Source organism: Paramormyrops kingsleyae, chromosome 7 (genome assembly GCF_048594095.1).
Source record: "Paramormyrops kingsleyae isolate MSU_618 chromosome 7, PKINGS_0.4, whole genome shotgun sequence".
NCBI lineage: Eukaryota > Metazoa > Chordata > Actinopteri > Osteoglossiformes > Mormyridae > Paramormyrops > Paramormyrops kingsleyae.
Genome location: NC_132803.1, coordinates 5933231 through 5953094, shown reverse-complemented (window position 1 = coordinate 5953094; position 19864 = coordinate 5933231). Strand labels below are relative to the sequence as shown.

Sequence of the window (19864 nt, the reverse complement as noted above, 5' to 3'; positions counted from 1 at the left end):
TCAGTAATCTGTGTCAGATGTTCTTCCTCAAAACAGTGGTTACATTTTGCATTTTACAAACATGACCATTACACACAACAGCTTTTTAATATAATAAAATGGAAAATTACAGAACACTCCAGGCCATCAGGCCAAAGCCACCCGTTTCTGTACTGCATACACTTGAATGCTACTTTAAGAAATCACAGCCAGTCTAGATTGTTGGTTTCTCCTCCCAGTTAACCCTATGACTCCAGCTATGAGTGAGGAAACGTTAAGCCATACATTCTCAAAAGGTGTAGCATGGCCTGTTCCATTGCATAATTTCAGAAAATTGCACAAGGACTGGATTATACAGGTTCGGCAATCATTTCATTTAAAACAACATTTCCTATATATAGTCACTGAAACAAAAGATGACTTCAATAGTTTTATTAATCCAGTTTATAAAATAAATATAAAGTAGTTGGTAAAAATTATACTGGAGCCATTCATCTGCAGTTAGTCTCCTAAAAGTTAAAACCCGAAAGGCACTTCAAAACGAGCTTTAAAATGTACAAAATTCAGTTTGGGTATGATATACGTTCATGTTAAAAACCTACAGCACAACTCTATAAACTAAAATGTTGTAGAATTCAATACATACAAAGAAATGAGAGAAAAAAAGACTAATTCGTACACTGCAGCAGACTTTGATTAGTTTCAATTTTCACAGTGAAACCCAGAAATGGGTACAGAGTAATGTTCTGTGGAAGTTTCCAGAATTCCAGATGAGCCACTGACAGAAACCCATTAACAGCTTGCTACTCCATAGTTACAGTTTACAAGAGATTATAGTAGTAGTTCAAACTGTGCAATAAGTACTAGACATTAGAAATCACTGGTATTCATCAACATTACAAAAAAAAAAAAAAACATTTATACAAGTGAATAAAAAACTGCTTTGTCAAACAAATTCATTTCATGTGTCAAACTTGCATCCAGTACATCTCCTTTTATGGAGATTTAAAAAAGTGAAGATCTACATAAAATTGATATGTTTGAATACTATTATGCTGAAAGAAAAACCTCTGCAATGACCTGCCCTTTAGTGATCTTTTCGATGCAGTAAGACACGTTCACCCAGAAAATGGCCGAACCAGGCTGAAGTCCAGGGTCAGAGGTTAATCTCGGCGATCAAAATCACTGACCATCTTCTTGATGTGCGAGAGTTTGCCTTTCAGATACTTACACCTTTGTTTCTTCGTCTGGTAATCCGAAGACTGTAAACGAGGAAGATTACATGTAAGCATTTCTAAGCAAAATTTCATTGAAGAAGAAAAAAAAAAAAAAAGAGCGAGAGGAGTCATACCCTTTTCATTTCCTTCAGCCTGTTGTACTCATCCATGGCGTCCTGGAAGAAAGAAACAGCTTTTAACAGCTTCCAACATCTTTTACTAAAACTACCAAATTTAGAGTACTGAATCAAGATCTAGGTGTCCTGGCAAATAAAACTGAAATCTTCAGAAGCACCACGTAATCATCATTCAAGTACTGTTGCTTATTATTAATTAATACAGGCTCTATACCATAGCCTAAATTTGGCAAGCATGTTGAATATTCCCTGGAGAAAAAGGCAGAGAAGTCTTTCCTCTTTTTAGTATTCAAGCAGCACAGAAACTAACTGACCAGGAACTGCGGGCTTCCTTCTTCAAGGCTGTCGAGATCCTGGTCCACTTCAGCCAGATTCTTGTTGACGTTGTCCATCTCCGCCTGCAGGCTTTTATACTCTTGGTGGTCCTTGTCAAACTGCCGCTTATAGTCCTGCCTCTGCTGTTCAGTAGTAATGGGTGGAAACTCACTAAAAAGACAAATTTCACAGTTAAAAATCAACCTTTTCTGGGATGACAATTTTGTTGGTACTTCTCTAACAATTGGTGAATAAGTGTCATGCACCCAAATGCAGTCACAGTTTCCCCCCACCCTTACCCATCAAACTCATCATCATCCAGCTCATCACCAGACTCAGCAGTGTCATAGCCACTGGTGCGTGAGGGCCGTCCGCTCGGCTTCTTCCCAGGCTTCCCCAGAGAGCTAGAACTACTGCTGTAGGGACCCAAGGTGTGTGGGAGTGTATCCTGATTGGCCAGGCTGGAGGGGAAAAAAACCACACCCACACAAACACATCAACCTAGAACCAAGACTTACTCAGCTGTAACTCTACACAAGTTAAGAATGCCCAACCCACACCTCTCAGGGCCACAGGTTGTTCTGGTTTTTGATGCAATAAAAATAAAGGTGAGGTTGAATTTCTTTATTGCTTTACTCAAATGACTTTGGTTGCAAGCCATCTCACCTGGAATTCCTTCGGGTGCTTCATTAAAATCTCTCTGAAACCTGCAGGCCATTGGCTCTCAATGTCCAGGGTTGGAAGACTATTCAAGTTACTGAATCTCATGCTCTAATTTTATAAAAACTCTCACTGCAGGCTTAATTATGTCAGCGGCACCTTCCGGCTTTTAAGAGCTTATATGGCTTTGCACTTTAATGACAGTCGCAGACCTTTAGACATACTGTGTCAATACAATACCTCATTCAGATAGAATGTGTGCTGGTTTGGATGAGGAAAGACAAGTAAATTAGTCACTTAAAAACAATACTAGTTTATATAATTACAATATGATCTATGTTCCAGGTAATTTCAATAAAGAAAACCGCTCACCCTGCACCAAGATCTGCTCTATTTACCCAGTTTGTTGGGGGGGATATCTAGCCAAGAAACCAGTATCACAACTAGGAACTGAAACTCACCCTATTCCACTCATTCTACATAATTGTACTCATTTACAATCCAAAATTCCAGAGCCTAACATTCAAAAGTTACTTCTTAAATGTTACTGAATTTAAAACACACTGGGCTGATATATTCACCATACAGGGAATCAGCGTTCATTTGAATGACTAACAGCATACTCCCGTACAGTAAATATTCATGCTGGTTTCCCCTTGTACTACAGCTGAAGTGGAAATACTGGCTCATCCAGAATGACAGTCTCACACACGGATGAGGGATATAGCACGTCAAATCAGTGAGACGTGGTGCACATTTCTAGTACTCCTGATTTTTGGTGTCCTGTGGTGTAAAGAACGGCCATACTACTGATGATCTTTGATTTGATTTTGTTTTTAAAATACCAAATACGTCAGATTCCTCAAAGTCAGGGCTGCAGGGCTACACTTAATTCTTGAAATGCATGCAGGCCTCAACTTGTAGCTGCCAGTGAACTGGAAAGGCACAAGCTCAAACTTTTAGATTTAAGTCTGAGACCTGGGAACAAAACACCACACAAGTTCAGGCCTGTTCAGATGGTGTCTTTCCACGAAATGCTTTACTGCCTTGGCATGTTTATTTTTTTTTTTTAGATTTTCCATCAGGTGTTTAATAATGTTGCAAAATTATCACCTCAAGTATCAAAAAAAAAAAAAACTTCCTTGACCTCTGTGCAACCTATTTTTGAAAGGTTTTCACTCACTCTGGGTTGTAACTGTAGGGCGGTTTGCCATATTCCATACTGTGGTCATCCAGGTGGTTTCTGGACCCAAACTTTTCAGGATACTCAGCCAGCAGATGTGGTGGCGTAGATGACACGTTGTTCACCTGTGTGGGGTACAGCTAATGTTGTTCATTATGCCATCATTTTACATTTATAAAACAGAGGTGACCATTTCATTAAACTGTACTGAAACTCCATGAAATTTTAATATAAAAACAAGCAGAACCTACAGAAGTTGCCCTGCAATTTCAATGCCCCCACTGGCTTTGTTACTATGGCTCAGTATCTAAGGGTCAGGTTGCTTTTTAGCCTGTCTGTATAGTAAACACCCTGTAGCCTGAACGCCCTGCAAAACCAGTTCTGCTGCTTTTTCAGTTCCCGCAGACAAACAGAAATGCCAGAGATGGTATCACAGTCCAGAACGAAAAAAATATACGCACATACAGGAGGCTACAGGCAGAAACAACTTCAAGTTAGTCTGATAATTACATATTCTTTTAAATTTACTTACATATTTTGTTTAAAAGTACCACAAAACAATAGTCAATACCTTGATCTATGACTTCAGAACAGGACTGAGACACCAACGTTTCATTATTATACATCATAAAGCCCCAAACATTCAATAACTGGATGTCCTTTGTGGGATTACATTATTATAATAAAAAAAAAAAAAACAGTAGTTACGAGTCACAGATTCCCTTTAGTTTGTTTTCATCAGTTCAGGAACAGAAGCAGCCGTGAAACTACCTCCAAAAGCCACACCCAGAAACTGAATCTGAAACCTCCCTCTCCCCCTCCACAGATCACGAGCAGTTTCTTTAAACACACAGGTATGGTCAGCCATGTCGGATTCCTCTTCTCCTTCATCACACCGATTCACATTCTTTTAAGAAGCACTGAATCTACCACCTAAGTAATCCAAGATTTTTTTCTAGAACTTTCATTATCCCTGTCCCATCAAAACCTCACAGAAAGCTGCAGGGTTTTTTTTTGCGTCACTTTTCCCACACCAAATTACCAAAAGGGACAATTTTACTTTAAGCAAAACCTTGATTACTTTTGCTTCCCTTATTTAGTTATTTTTTAAAAAACATTGATATTTAAATCTCACATGAAATCACGGCCCTCGACACTCACCCATTCTTCCACATCCTGCGGCGCATCCTCTTCATTGATAACCTTAACTTTGTCCCAGAGAATCTGCTCCTTCCCATACCGCCCGATCGCCAGACGGGTCTTCACGGCAAACACCAGCATGATGACCAGTCCGGCGGTCACCAGGAATCCAAGAACAATAGCAATGGCCTGCAGGGGAAGTAGGTCAGATATCAACCAAAAACATACCCTCTGTTGAAGGTTGACATCTGGACAGCATAATCATTCAAAAACCTGAGAAATGTGTCTCACTAAAGAACTGGCATTTTCACAAGACCCACAGGACTGTTGCATTATAGTTAACAATAGCAGAATGCAGAAATGTGAAAAATATTATATTTTACCAAGCAATATAGTTTCCACAGTATTTAATATATACCTATATCCTAAATCAAGAGAACTCTACATCCCAGCTAAATTATGCTGAATAGGACAATAGGGAAGGAGGGCGGGGGGGTCAATTACCATTTGCTGTAATCAAAATGGACTAAATTAACATAACCAATGGTAAACTCACCTCCTGAGGTTCCACCACACAGTAGTGGTACAGATACTGGTTGACGAAGATATCACTTGGTTGAGGGGTCTGGTACTGAGCACACAAGCCCATGATCTGGCTGTAATACACAGACCCCGAAGACTGGGCCATGGGGTTTACAGCTACCAAGTACACTATCGTAGCTATGAACATGAAGAAGGCCAGGATGGCACAGCCGATGATGAAGATCAGGTAGAACTTCCGCGTTCGGCACGCATATTGCCGGGACACCACCAAGATGAAGATCGCAAGAACGGCAATGAAAATGATGGCTGCCATGGCAATCATGAAGCCCTTGCCCTTCCTGGGGTCGATGTAGTTGCCTCCCAGGGTTCCATAGCCGTAGCCATTTCCAGCTCCATAGCCCGCACCACCAAAGCTATTGTAGCCCCCTCCATAGCCCCCTCCATAGCCCCCTCCATAGGAGGTTCCTCCATAATTTCCTGATAGGCCACCAAAGCCCATCATGCCCATGTTGCTGTCCCAAGCCAGTGTGGAAGCTACACAGGCAAAGATGGCGACGCACATAATGATAATGATAACTGCAATGATTTTGATAATGCCAGGTGGGGAAGTCCAGCGATAGAAGTGTTGGATCTCATCATCGGGATAATAGGAATAGGCTATTTGCGGTGGTCCTGCATCATACAGATCTGGGGGTGCATGGCTGGGGGGGAAGGGGGGGGAGATGAGCTCCTTATGTACTTAAAGCATCAGAAAGATAAAAGTGACGATTGAATGCATGCACAAAAAACATCCACACATAAGAGTATGTAAAAAAAAAAAAAAAAAAATACAGAAAAAAATTTGAATTCAAATGACGGTGTAAAAGTAATTATCAAAGTGCAGAAGGTAGGAAACAAGCAAAGACATCAGAAACATCACAATGAAGCAAAACTTACTAAACATCATCGTTAGTATAGGGAGGAGGACTCCCGTTTGGCTTTGAAGACATTGGTTAATCCACAACTGGAATCCTCACTACTGAGAGATAAACACTGCCAGTGACCTAAAACGAAAAGAAAACATTTATATAAAGATCAGACAGCACTAGCGGTGTACAGGCACACGTATTCTTCAGGTACCGTTCGGTACACCATTTTCGGTTCCATACACAATGAAACGAATGAATACAGTTATTGACACGGACGGTGTTTAACATGGAAGACATTACGCTAACTGTGGCTGTGAGTTAGCCTAGTTACGGCAAATGCTGGTACGGGCTGTCAATAGGCGGCTGGAGAGTAGATTGATTACCCAATAAACATCAGCACCGGAAAGAGTGTAGTTTTTAAGACCAAGACTATGTCGGCCATGTTACACCTGGCTCGCATATTTTGATGGCAACACATCCGACACGCAAACATACTGAATATGACGTCATGCGTGTGTGCGTAAAACCACATTTGCAAGATATATTCTCCCTATGTCACTTAGATGTACTTTTGCCATTTTGCCATCCTCGGTAGCAATTAAAGAACGCGGGATTTAGTTCATTTTAAATGCTATGTTATATTCTATAATTCATTTTACAGGTTTATTTTTACAATGTGTAAATAAGCGGCTCTTTTGTAATGTGTCTGAAGAATAACTATTCCTGTAATTTCCTGATTGTATCGGCAGTTTTCACGGTTGCCAACTTTGGTCAGCAGGCTGAAGTGAGATTTTTAATTCAACACAAGTCTGCACACACATATACATGTGGCCTATGTAAGAGTTTTATTACCTTGTAAATAGTCTGTAAGGTTTGCAAGCTACCACAACACTTTAGATGTAGGTAATTTTCGGTTTATAATGGAATAATACAGATTTGCCGTAAGCTTCCTTGCGTGTCACCATCAGATGCGTCAGAGCTGGAAAACCTGAGTTTTAATAATATATAAGTTCAAAACAAATTCTTTTCCCTGCTGCACCTAACCGTGAATATTCTGTCACACCCCTAGAAAGCACTAATTTCAAATAAACCACCTGAATCGTTTATTGTATAAATGTTTGTAAATACTAAGTTATGCAGGTGATATTTAGAATATCAGATATTTACTCTATAAGCACGTAGACCTACATACAAACTCATGGTATGTGTTCGACGTGTGCTGACCGATCCGGCCGTCAGTCAGAAATACAACGGCAGATAAAATCTGAACGAATGGCTTATTGCAAAAAAAAAATAATATTAAATAAAATAAGCCATATTCTAAATTAAGGAAGTTCGAAGACAAAATTTGTAGCCTACGTATAAGCTGGCCGCTCCCTTTTTTTTAAAGATTAATTCGAAGGGCAAGATGTAATACAGATCGATCACCAGTTCAAATATAAATTTTATGCAATCTTTGTTTTAAATCAATCAAAAATCCATTATGTACAAATGCGGCGCCATATAAACCGCACACAAGTTTATGTCTTTAAATAAAATACATGTTAATGACGAATATATTACTAACAGCAAAACATTGATTAATTTGGAATGAAGCGCCACAGAATATAATGATTGCGTGCGTCTCTGAATCAGGAGCAACAGGTGAATCACCGTCATGTCACCAAAACTACTGTTTACTCGTTTATCCGGTTTAATAGTACCTGCGACTAGGAAGTAATACGCTAATTAATAAATAAATAAATAAATCACTAGTCTCTCCACAAACTAAATACCATGAAAAGATTCTCGGGTTTTTCCAACACTCAAATTTGTTGTTAAATACAAGATATTAAAATCAGCCGAAAGGTTTTTAAGTCTCTCTTAAAGTAGTCGATTTTTTTAGTAGCCTATATAGTTTGAGTCCCTGCAAAAATAGGCTCAAACAAAGAGAAGGTATACATCAGCGATACCCTGACTTCTGGGAGGTCAGTACTGAAAAACCAGCGATAAAAATTAATTAGCAGAAAACTCACCTGTTTCTTTGCGGGTTCGCGGAGCGACGCTCAGCAGGATGGAGCGCAAAGCCCAGGTTAGTCAGATATATCACACCCTGCCGATGACGGGGGTCATTCCGCCTCGATCCGCCCTTGATACTTCGCTCCGCCCGGCGAAAAAAAACAACCTTTAGGCTTTAGTGTACGAGGATGTAATACATGTTACCGTAACATACGAATAGGCTACCTAAGTTTCATAATCCTTTTCAATAGGCCAACATTCATGGTGAATATGAGCCAAACGAACCATATTTTAAGGACTGATCCTACTGCCCTGATTAGAATAGACATGCATTTGCAGATGCACTAAGAATGACCAATTGTTAAGTAGGCTATCCACTTCTAATAGTAGCTTATAAAATTGTGATTTTCTTTAGCTTATCGTTGATTAAAATCTAATCGGTCAGATTTTTTCCAAGTTGAAGTGTTAAGTTTTCTGTCTTGCGGGCATTCCCAGGTAGCCGCCGGTGCTGGCAGGAACGAGGGAAAGCGCTTCCTACCTGCGTAGATTAAGGGACTTTCATTTATAATTAATAACCACAAATGATCCTGCGTCAAACCGCAGAAGAAATGTTGTACTCTTCAGGAGACTTTTTTGAGAAAGTATCCAGTAGCATGAACAAGGCATCTCTTTAACAAAATAACGTTAAAACAAATTGCCACGTCGTATTGGCTTTATAGTTTATGGCGTTCTTAGGAAGCTGTATATGCACAGCAACTGCAGCTAAGAAGCATAAATTGAGTGTTCTGCATGCAGTCAGTGGTTTTCAGATAAATGCTGGGGGGGGGGGGGGGGCATGTGAGAGGATAGCTAGTGAGAAAGGCAGGCTGACAGAAACAGTGCCACAGGCACATCTGCATAGTAACTGAAATTGTCATGTGAGAGGATAGCTAGTGAGAAAGGCAGGCTGACAGAAACAGTGCCACAGGCACATCTGCATAGTAACTGAAATTGTCAAGAAGTCCATCAATGGAATGACAAATGCTGAGTCATGTTTCATAAACCACATGAATGTTGTTTGCCATCAATGGTTAGTGGAGTGTTACACCTATGCAAGTATACACTTTATTCACAGCAATCTGATAGGGTCCTTTATTTATCAGACAGTTTGTACAACACAGAAAACTTTGGTAAGGCTGAATCTGATTACAATATACAATGGCTGTAATATTTATAATCTTTGTGACTTTTTAGATTTGTCATTAAGAATATCATTTAAAATTTTCCAAAGAAACTACATGACTTTGCATTTCACAGTAAAAAATATTCTGTAACAGCAGAAGGACCAATATCTGAAATGAGTTAAAAGAATCATTTCTCCATTTTAACTTGAAGACTGCTTTCAAGAAAGTGTACTGCGACTATTTCACAAATATTTATACAATGTTTACAATTTGTGGATATTATTCATCAAAAATTATATACTACAACTATATATCCACATGATAAGCAACATATCATAAATGTGGGGGAAAAAAAATATAAAATGGCTACTGCAAGGCAAGAGAAACATTGGAATGTTATGCAAAAGTGATGCCTTTGGAGCATACTTATTAAAAGCATTTTTAAAAAATGAATACAAAATGCAGAGAAATTACCAACTGTGATATAAACAATCGCGTCATTCAGCCTGCCGTGCGAGTGTGTGCATTGCCTTAATGAAACTCCACTTTTGAAGGCAAATGAAGAAAGAGCAGTGTAAAGTCACAATGGATATCTATCAGTAATAATCTCAAAATAAACAGTCATTAACTTACACTGGCAAGTCACTAACCAAAAGGCACTTTGGCAACTTTTCAAAAAATAACAAATAAATAAAATAAAAACTGTTGGTGTGAGATCAACCCACGGACAGAATGACCCCAAGAAAGGTACTCTAAGTATGCTCAAGCAAAAGCACCTGTTCATGTGCTTAAAGTTCCTTAAAGCTGGAAAATGGATGGATGGATGGATGGATAAAATGAATTCATGAAAACGCTGCTCACAGGTAGGTTTCCTTATTGGCTTAACTGAAGCCGTCATTCCATTCCATTACTTTGTTATATTCCTGAATCTTCTGTTTAATGTGAGAGAGTTTATTTTTCAGGTATTCACATCGCTCTTTCTTCTCCAGGAATGTAGGATCCTATCAAAAAGCAACACAAACATCAGTCGAGTCAATCAGCTATGTCCATTACATCATTTGTTCAGATTATAGGAAGCAGCTCAATGTCACAATGGACAATACAAATCAGTTCTGGTTATAAAGCCAGACCATGGGACATTTACTCCACACTGCTTCTTCCTGGGATCTGATATATACTAAAAATGTACATGCATTTTCCAGAGAAGAATCAATTATGGAGGGATGCCAGGAATATTACACAGATTTCTGTCAAACAGCTGCATAAAACTAAAACAGAATAAACTCCATTTCAGTTGTAGACCTGAAGCATGAGGGGAAAAAATTACAATCTAACAATACATGTCTGATTTTATATCTACATAAGAACTGCAAGCTAAATCAAATTTCCCTTTAAAAAAAATCGAGTTGTGACAAATGTCAATATGCCTCTCAAAGGTACACAGCCAGAATTCAGTAACAGTTCAGGTTCATTTCAGCTCCGTGTCGGCTTAGAGAGGAATGCACTACCTTCCCTCCTATTTCCTCCTGGAGTTTCAAGTTTCAACAACCAGGAACTGAGAGCAAGAGCCTCAGAGGCCATAAATGGCCAGGGTCCGTCAGGAACAAAACCATGATTACTGTGAGAACCTATTGAGAGACCCTCCCTCACCCATCCAGTCTGGCTCTACCCTATTGTCCTCCAACACAGAAAGCACTACATTTGTGATGCTGCACATAACAACCAAGATTTATGTAGAGTCTTCAGGACACAAATTCTTTAGGTTCTGCTCCAACTGGGTGTTACAGAAACTGGGCTGGGTGGGGGGGGGGCATTTACATTTCAACACATCAGTGCAGGGAGAGCAATCAGGGGGGGTGAATGGGCAGATGGCTACATTTCAACACTTACATTTTTCTTCTTCTGATACTCCTGAAGGATTCTGTGAACACGATCCCGTTCCTGAAAGGAAGGAGGCATATTTTGTCAGAGTCTGCATGGAGCTGGGCGATATGGCCAATAAATTCGATTTTCGATTTTAATCGATTTTCCCCTCCCCTACTCAAAATCAAACTACAGATGACAAATAAATGGTTCAAAACAAGTTTTAACTCTAAAGTAAAAAAAAAACAAAAAAAAAAACAACATAAAGTGCAATCTGACAAGCCAAAAAAGATGCTTGTAAGTGAGATGGCAGACCACGCCATTGTAAACACTTATAAACTTTTAGCATGTTAATGAATCCCGGCTGTTCCACAGTATGTATGGGCACCATGTCTTTTGTAATATACATCGCGACAGCGTTTGTTATCGCCTTCCATCGTGCCCCATTCTTATCATATGGCACACAGTTCGAAAACGTGTCTGGGACGGTTTCTTGCTTAATTTTGGATGTTGTGCTGGTGCTGCAGGTATTTTCATTTCACTGGGAGCTGCACTTCTCCCACTCCGCTGTGTGCCTCTGCTTTAGGTGCTGGAATAAATTTGTCGTGCTGCTTCCTTTGGTTGCAACAGTTTTTAAACAGACTTTGCGACGAGGACTTGTTTGGTCTGTGTCCGACGGCGCAAAACCAAACCATTGCCATGTTGTTTGTGAATCCGCTACAGTGTTTGGGTGCGGTGCGCTAATTTACCCGTGAAGAACGGTGCGTCGCATTAGTTCCACTTTTGGTGCTCGCGTGTAAAATAAGTAATAAAATCAATTTTCATAAAAACACATAGTCCTGAACTGTAAATTCGAATTAGTCAATAAAATCGATTTATCGCCCACCTCCAAGTCTGCAACAAAACCATCTAGCAAGCTACTTATTTCATGACCAAAAACAGAATCATTATACCAAATACCAAAGAGGCTCTTCTACATCAAGCAATTGAGGGAAAAGCGTTCAGTTTATTAGGCAGCGAAAGTATTTCTAAAAAACTGCCACAGCATGTGTGTTTTGGATTCAATAGCTGTTACTCTGCGCTCCTGTTCACACAAAAGCAGAAGGGGGATGAAGAGGCACTACCGTCTGATCGATAGCGTTCTGGGGCAGGTTACGCATCATCCCATCCAGATCATCGAACTTCTTAAGGGTGGCATTCACCTCCGCGTGCAGCTCTTTGTACTCTGCATACTGGTCATTGAACACCGCCTTGTACTGGTCTCGCTCCTCATCTGTCCGAATGCTGGGGTACTTCCTGCAATGGGAAGGACGTGTACGATAATCAGACAGGGAAATAAGGCTAAGGACTGAGATAATGGCTAAGAAACAGTCTTAGGCACATTTTGTTCCGGTTAGACACTTGCCAGCAAGTTAAACAGAAGTACAGACACCAAAAAAAAACATTTAAATCCAAGGGGATCCTAGTTGGGGATACTGGACAAAATAAGTAGACTCATGTACCAAACAAAGAAGGTTTTGCATAATGATTTGCATTTTTCACAAGAGGAATAAAGAGATGCGACCTGGCTTTCAGTGCCGTCTGCTAGCCCAGACCATTAAAAACCACCACGAAGACAAGCATTTTGCTGAAGCAAACACTTACTGAATGTAGTCTGGCATGACTACTGGTTTTGGAATGTGTCCAGAAGGAATGTGTCCTCTTAGGATTTCTGGCTGCGTTTCCACAGCAACTGGTTCCATCTCCACGGTACTAGGATAATTGTGCCTAGACTCAGGGGCTCTGGAACCTGGGACAATCTACATGGCAATAGCATGGGGCACAAAAAAAGGTGAGAGACTACATAAGGGCAGTAGCCTTAGGCATGATTTCAGCAGAATGCGAGTATAAATAACTGAACTGTGGGGACTACAGCTACATTAGGCAAAGTAATAAATGAACTTGCGGGTGTGTAGATATGACATATACCAGGGTTCTTAAAATCTGGACCTTGAATCCAAATCCAGGCCTTGTTTTCAGTTCTCCCAGGTAGTTATTTTAATAATTACTGATTCTGATTGGTCAGAGGCTTCTCACCTGACTGACAGGTAAAGGAAGGCTGGAAAACCAGCAGTGCTTGGACCTCGAGGACCGTGATTTGAATAACCCTGACATATACAGTTGACCCTTCTGCAGAGGCTTTCCCCATCGGTGATTCGATACATCGTGGGGTCAGCATAAGTCATTTGGGAGTTTTGCGAAAGCCACAGACAACACAGCCAGCATACGACACCTTAAATATTTAGTATCTCATAAATGTGTAAAATATACAGCCACGGAAAAACTTAAGAGACCATTCTACATTTTTAAACAAATCTGCATGTTAAAATCCTGGTTTAATCGTGATTCTGCTGGCAGGCGGCTACACTGAGCAGCAGGTTGCTTCCGGGCTCACAATTTCTAAGCCAGCAGGACGCAAGAATAAGGTGAAGCAGGAGACACTGGGAGTGACTAGAAACCAGTCAGGTAAAGGGCGGAAGCAACTTTCTAATGGCAGAGATGACCGTTAACTTAGAATTTCTCATGAATCGGAGGATAACATCAAGTGACCTTCAAAAGGAATGGGAAACATTAACTGTAGGTGTGAAGTGCACTGCTAGGACAGAAGCAGAACTGAAGTCCCATAAAGCAGGGGAGAAGCCCTTCATTAATGAGAAACAGGGAAGAAGCCCTTCATTAATGAGAAACAGGGAAGAACCAGAGTGCAGTTTGCAAAAAAAAAAACAACATTCACAGACGCACAACCTTAAATTCAGAAATGAGTGAAACAAAAAATTGTGCTGTGGTCTCTTAATTTCATCCGCGGCTGTATGTCCAGTGCGGGTTTGGTGGATGCTGAGCATGTTAGCCTCTTGCATGTTATCTCTCTGCGATCTTTGTATCAGGCATTTCTGGTATCTTTTCGCTTCGCTCACTAAAGGGACCAAAAAGGCTTTCCAGAACACAGGGGGGCTGTGCCCCTTACCCTGACAATGCAGAAGGATCGGCTGTACATAGATTTCCAGTTATCAACAGAAACTAAAGCTTATCTATATTTACAACAAGGTATGCTGAAAGACTACATATATTTTCATTATAAATCATTCATTGTCATGTGACTCATAGAGGTATTTGTTGTACAAAATGCAACAATTACTCGAGAGAAACATTAAATGTTTACCAAGGATCTTGAAGCAGAGTGGGACGTCTTCAAACAAAACAAAAAAAAAAAAAAGAGGTGAAATTGATTTACTGATGTTTCATGGTAGACATAATAAAACAATTACTACATCATTGGCAAACCAGTTCAATGCATCTCAGGATATGGACAGTCACTCCAAAATAATGCAGTGCAACTGAAATTATCTGCAAAGGTGATTTCATTCACAACTGCCGCAGAAGAGACTGAGCTCATCCTTCGGTCGCTAAGCAACTAACTATACTAAGCAGACTACCTATGGCAACCTCTATTTCGCAGTAAATGACTCTTCCTTTGAGAACTGCCAGTATTACAGATGGGAACTCTCTCTCACCTCAAGGCCTAGGCTCTCGCGAAGCCTGCGGGCAGCTTCATGGCGCCACAGCTTGAGGCAAACGATGGCACCGATCAAGTACACCAGCATGGCGACGAAGAGGAAGATGATGGCGGCGGTCTGTCCGGCTTCGGTGCGGCAAAAGGCCCCGTTGATCCCATTGTTGAAGATGGGATAGTAACACAGGCCGCCGCGGATGGTGTCCCTCACATACACGATCCCGGCTGCCATATACAGGGTGGCCAGCACCAAATTGATGACGAATTCTGTAAGTGGCCACCAGTTGGAGTCCAGCAGGATTGTGCGGTAATACATGCTCATGCCGAGTACCAGCAGGATCACCGTGACGACCCAAGCCAGACCGGCCACCACCAGGACGAAGGGCGTCTGGGGCCCGTTGTAGTAGGATCCACTGCTACCGCCGTACATGCTGAACATCTGCGGCTGCGAGTAGCCGAACATGTTGAACCACTCGTTGTCCTTGTGGACGTACGCGCAGACGCAGGCGAAGACCGCCGCCCCCAGCAGCAGCTCCACGCAGCCCAGGATGCGCAGCAGACCCGGCCAGGATTTCATATAGGCGTAGCGCATGTTGTACTCCTCCACTCGCTCGCTGTAGGTCAGCGCCGTCTGCTGAGTCCGTCCGTCCCAGGACTCAGGCAGGCCATCGTGCAGGAGTGCCAGCTGCTCCTTGTGAGTGTTGTAGCTGCCTCCCGATCCTCCGTATGGGTCCAGGAAGGAGTTGGGGGCCGAGGAGGTGTGTGGGGGGGAGCAGCGGACGCCCTTGCTGCTGCCGCTGCTGCGCCCACTGCCCCGGAAGAAGTTCTTCCAGGAATCGGGGATGAAGCGATGAACGGGTTTGATGTTAATGCCATCCAATTCTGGTTCAGTGTCACTGGGGTCAAACTCGGGCCCCACAGGGGGATCCTCCGGGAGGGGAGGAGGGGGCAGGGGCTCAGAGCTCATGGCCAGGCTGGCAGCAAACTGATGCTGGAGGGGGGGAGGGTCATCTCTCCGCAGGGAGCCTATGGGAACCTGGTCATAGTGGGGAGCGGCCCTACCCCGGTTAAAGTGACCAGACAACCCTTCTTCGGAAGACATGGAGCGTGTCGAGCCCTAGAAGCACACAAAGAAAGAAAGCTCTAAAGATGGACAGGACAGAAGATAAAGCTCCTATCAGTGCATTAATGGACCGAAATTATCCAACCACCCCCACAACTGTACAGCACTTTTAAAACTGTATTCTATGGACGCCCATTTCCACAAATGTGATGGGAAAAATTAAGACTCTGTAAGTTATTATAGTGAGAAAGTTTCTAAAAACAGTGACTCTAGTTTGACGAGACAATGAGAAACTTTCATGAAATGATGACTCTCAAAACAATACGCATCTCAAAATATTAAATCACTATTTTGAAAAAGGTTCTCATATTTGATTTGGCTCAAAAATAAGATGGCAGTTTTTTCCCCCAAAAAAATAACATCTAAAAACCTGTGGTCATCTTATATTAAAGAATTATAATTTATATGTCATTATAGACATACAACACTAGAATGCATACATTTTCTGGCTCCTGCTTAAAGGTGGAGTAAATGTAATCAACGTAACAGACATCTTAGCAATACATCATCGTATAAGCGTGATCCCACCCACTGTCCATGACTGGCTGATATATTATATAACTCTGCGGGGTTGGTCAGTGGGAATCATTATGCAGTTACCGGCATTCTTTGCACTGCACCACGTGCATCTTTAAAAAGTGACATTATTGTGCATTTGTGTTAATTTGTGTCGTAACTGTATTTGCCATGGAGTGCATGTGTTTCATCAGGGTGTAGCTGTGAATGTTGCATTAATTGTTAGCTTCCCTGTCTGTGCTGCTGCTAGTATTAAACAGATATTGGCTGTTAGAGTAATTTAAAAAGATCCTTCATCTTCCTTATTAAAATGAGTCAACTACTCGCCATAATACATTTATTTGCCGTCTTTATGCAGGTCTGTTGTATCAAAAATATTCTGGAGCTTGTAATATTGCTTATCTACCCCTCACCCCCCAATAATAGATTTGTCTATTGGAATGTTTCCTGTTTAATACACCTATTGTAATGTGATTGCCTGGTTGCTTTAATTGTTATGTTTAACTTCTTATATGTTCTTGTTGAGTAAAATTATTTTTCATTATAAACACAAGATTTGGTTTTCTAAATTCTTTTTTCCCAAAAATAGTTACCAAAACAGTCTTATAATACGGTTAAGTCTTATAGCACAAAAAGTAACAATGAGCAACCAAGTCATTATTAAGATATTAAGTGACTATTTCAAAAAAAGCTTCTCATTAAAATGAGTTACAGAATTTTTTCCCCATCACACTGGAAAATGTGCTTCCATAATATTCACACTCACAATGGCAACAAATAAACAAGGTCAACAAGTGAAGCAGCAATGGGGGGGGGGGGGTCCATCACCACAGAAACAGCAACACTGCTCTCACGCAGTACAGTGCCTAATTTACCAAGATTTGTGAAAGAAACATACAATAAAAAAAAAAAACAGTGAAAATTACCTACTGAGAGAGGTCTGAAGAAAATGGCCGAAGTTAATGAGGTGAACAGGACCGACACACATGCATTTCTGGCTTCAGAGTATGTTAATCACAGAAAAATGAACGTGTCCGACTACATACCTCCTTCACATGTAGCAGCTCACCAAGGCCGGCATTCTCTTGCAGTCGGGCTACATAAACCTCACCTAACGTTAGTACCGTACATGCAGCTCAAGGTCTGTCATGGAAACAGTAAGGTCACTCAGTTTTAATCCAACAAATTCTGAAAAGAAGATTTTTTCCATCATTTTTGATTTTGAGGAAGTCTATCATGTGAATTAGACCACTCAGAGCTCATAAGCATTTAAAACACACACATTTTACTGGTAGCAAAACACATAATTCAATTTCTTATGAGCTGTAACTTTTATTATTATTATTATTATTATTATTATTATTATTAGGCCTACAGCTACATAGGCCAGTTATAGCTTTTTGGGGAGTACAAAAAAAAAAACTTTCAATCAACTTTTGCACGTCTAACTTTTTTCAAGGTCAAATTCATGCATTTTTATATTGATTTTGGTTATGAAAAAAAGCAGTAAAGGGCTTGGAGTAACAAGTTATTTTTTTTAATAATGAAATACAATTGAATGTGTATTATGGTATATAAAACATTGAGATGCTACTTGTTTCCCTTCATAAGCTCAGCACCCCCCAAAAAGTGTTTATTTTTAATACTGTTCTACACCTAAAAAAGGCATGTGGGGGGAAGGGCAAATTTTTTCAGTCAATTTGTTAATTAGGTAGTAAGTCACCTTTACCTGCTTTCAAAAGAAGTAAGAAAACATTGTTAATTAAACGGATGTAGGAGTTACAAGGCTCTTAAATTACGAATCACTAAAACTACACACACCATAAAAAAAGAACAAAAAATACAGAATGACTATTGCTGCTACCTGAGGTTAAAAAAATGTATTATATCTAGAAGGGAAATTTAAAAAAAAACTACTGACCTCTGAAATGTATATACAATTAATGTTGTAATTATATAATTACAACATCAATAATTGTATAATGATTAAGCATCCGAAGTACAGTAACGCAATGTTATATTAAAATAACTTTTTTCCAGTTTTTATAATCCCAATATATTATTGAAACTAGTACCACGACCACGTCCAGGATAAGCATTTTGGCGACAAATGGATGGATATACCTAGCATTAAGTGAGATGTGTTTTAATAAGAGAAAAAGGTTTTACCAGCGTACTTTGGATTCTTTACAATCGCACATTTCCGCCTTCCACTGCTTTTAAGTTAAATACCCCAATACTGGGCATTCGAGTTAGCTATACATTAAGTGTGTTTTATACTGTATGTTACACCAGTTATGAGAATTTTGCGAATGGTTATTTTAAGGCAAAGTCGGTTTGTTCTGTGGCGTTGTACCGAAACGAATAAGAAACTTCCTCTCACTTTTTTTTTTCCCAGGACAATTGAGAACATTTACAATACCTGGTTCAGAACATTTACAAAGTCGTACTACTTTTCATACTTGCCGTTCCTATAGCGTCTTTAGTGACAGCTACACTATCCTTCCGAAAGAGCTTTCTTACCTTAATCTGGAAAAGGAACTTCTCCAGGAATTTCCATGCGCGTCTCCCAGCCAAGCGCTGGTTCAGCGGCTGCGAGAGAACAAAACCACGTGACCGGCCCATCCCGGCGGCGTTACGTCATCGCGCACCGATACGAGCTCACCTGGGAAATTTTATCGCCATCACCAGTGCAGTGAAGTGGGGCGGGTACAGGTGGCGGTAGTGACGTACACGGGACTGAAACGTATCGTGACTAAAAAGTATCGACGTGTGCTCCTATGCAGGGCAAAACAAGGATGTTGTGAGTCTTTGATTCTTACGTGCGTGTCTCTTTAAAGTGTATAATAGAAAGTTAAGGTCCTTGCTCAAGGGTTTAATGGCAGCATTAGTCTGCGGGCCACAGAATTTGAACCAGTGACCTTCACAGTCCTAACCTACTGAGCTATACACCGCCTTCTTAATGTAGCAACAGCAAGCATTCTTTCAACATCTCAGTCATCCACATAACAGTATTATCCTGTGGCTATAATACAAAATGTGTTTCAATCATTTTTATTATGTTGTAGTATACTGTTTATTCATATTTAACGTGTAACCAAAGTGATTCTTAATTTTATCCAGGCGAGGAGGCTTTTATCCATCATTCAGTTTGTTGTCCATGTACTTTTTTCTCACGTCTGTACTGTACCAACATCACAGTAGACTGTGGTAATGAGAAATGCCTGAAAATAATGTAACTATATGATACTAATCAAACACATTTTAATCTATAAAGTATTATATATGATACATATACTGTGTACACATGTATTTAGAAAATCTTCTGCAGCTTATCTATAAATTCAGAAAATTGTTCTTCGTAGGCCACAGCAAACCTGTGAAGATGCTGGAATTCTACCATTTAAAAATGATGTACATCTAGGAAATTAAACTTTCCTCCATCACTTATCCTGGCAACAGTCACAGGGGAAACGTAGCTTGAAATATAAATTAAAAATAAGAACTGAATGTTTTGTTTTTCACATTAGCTTGTAATGATTGCAGTTCTGTCTTTTCTACTGAATTAT

The 19864-nt window shown here is 40.4% G+C and overlaps 1 protein-coding gene across 1 annotated transcript; it reads right to left on the bottom strand.

The window, feature by feature from the left end:
* Positions 1-68: 68 nt before the first annotated feature.
* On the bottom strand, positions 69-18910 carry LOC111857775 (MARVEL domain-containing protein 2-like). Its single transcript, XM_072713864.1, has 16 exons — positions 18819-18910; positions 17342-17438; positions 14658-15773; positions 14306-14332; positions 12751-12905; positions 12231-12402; positions 11134-11184; positions 10128-10244; positions 6111-6163; positions 5188-5875; positions 4653-4820; positions 3492-3616; positions 1948-2109; positions 1648-1819; positions 1331-1372; positions 69-1241 (listed from the first exon to the last, which is right to left on the bottom strand). The coding sequence occupies exons 3-16, from the start codon at positions 15756-15758 to the stop codon at positions 1143-1145; spliced, it is 3132 nt and encodes a 1043-aa protein (XP_072569965.1). The 5' UTR covers positions 15759-15773; positions 17342-17438; positions 18819-18910; the 3' UTR covers positions 69-1142.
* Positions 18911-19864: the final 954 nt, after the last annotated feature.

Bases quoted from the DNA above. Each gene is read 5' to 3' on its own strand.
- LOC111857775 (XM_072713864.1), bottom strand. From the start codon at position 15,758: ATGTCTTCCGAAGAAGGGTTGTCTGGTCACTTTAACCGGGGTAGGGCC. The intron at 10,245-11,133 runs GTAAGTGTTGAA...GCTTTTTGATAG, and splicing joins AGTATCAGAAGAAGAAAAAT to GATCCTACATTCCTGGAGAA. The intron at 2,110-3,491 runs GTGAGTGAAAAC...TTTCCCCTCCAG, and splicing joins CCCTACAGTTACAACCCAGA to CCTGGCCAATCAGGATACAC.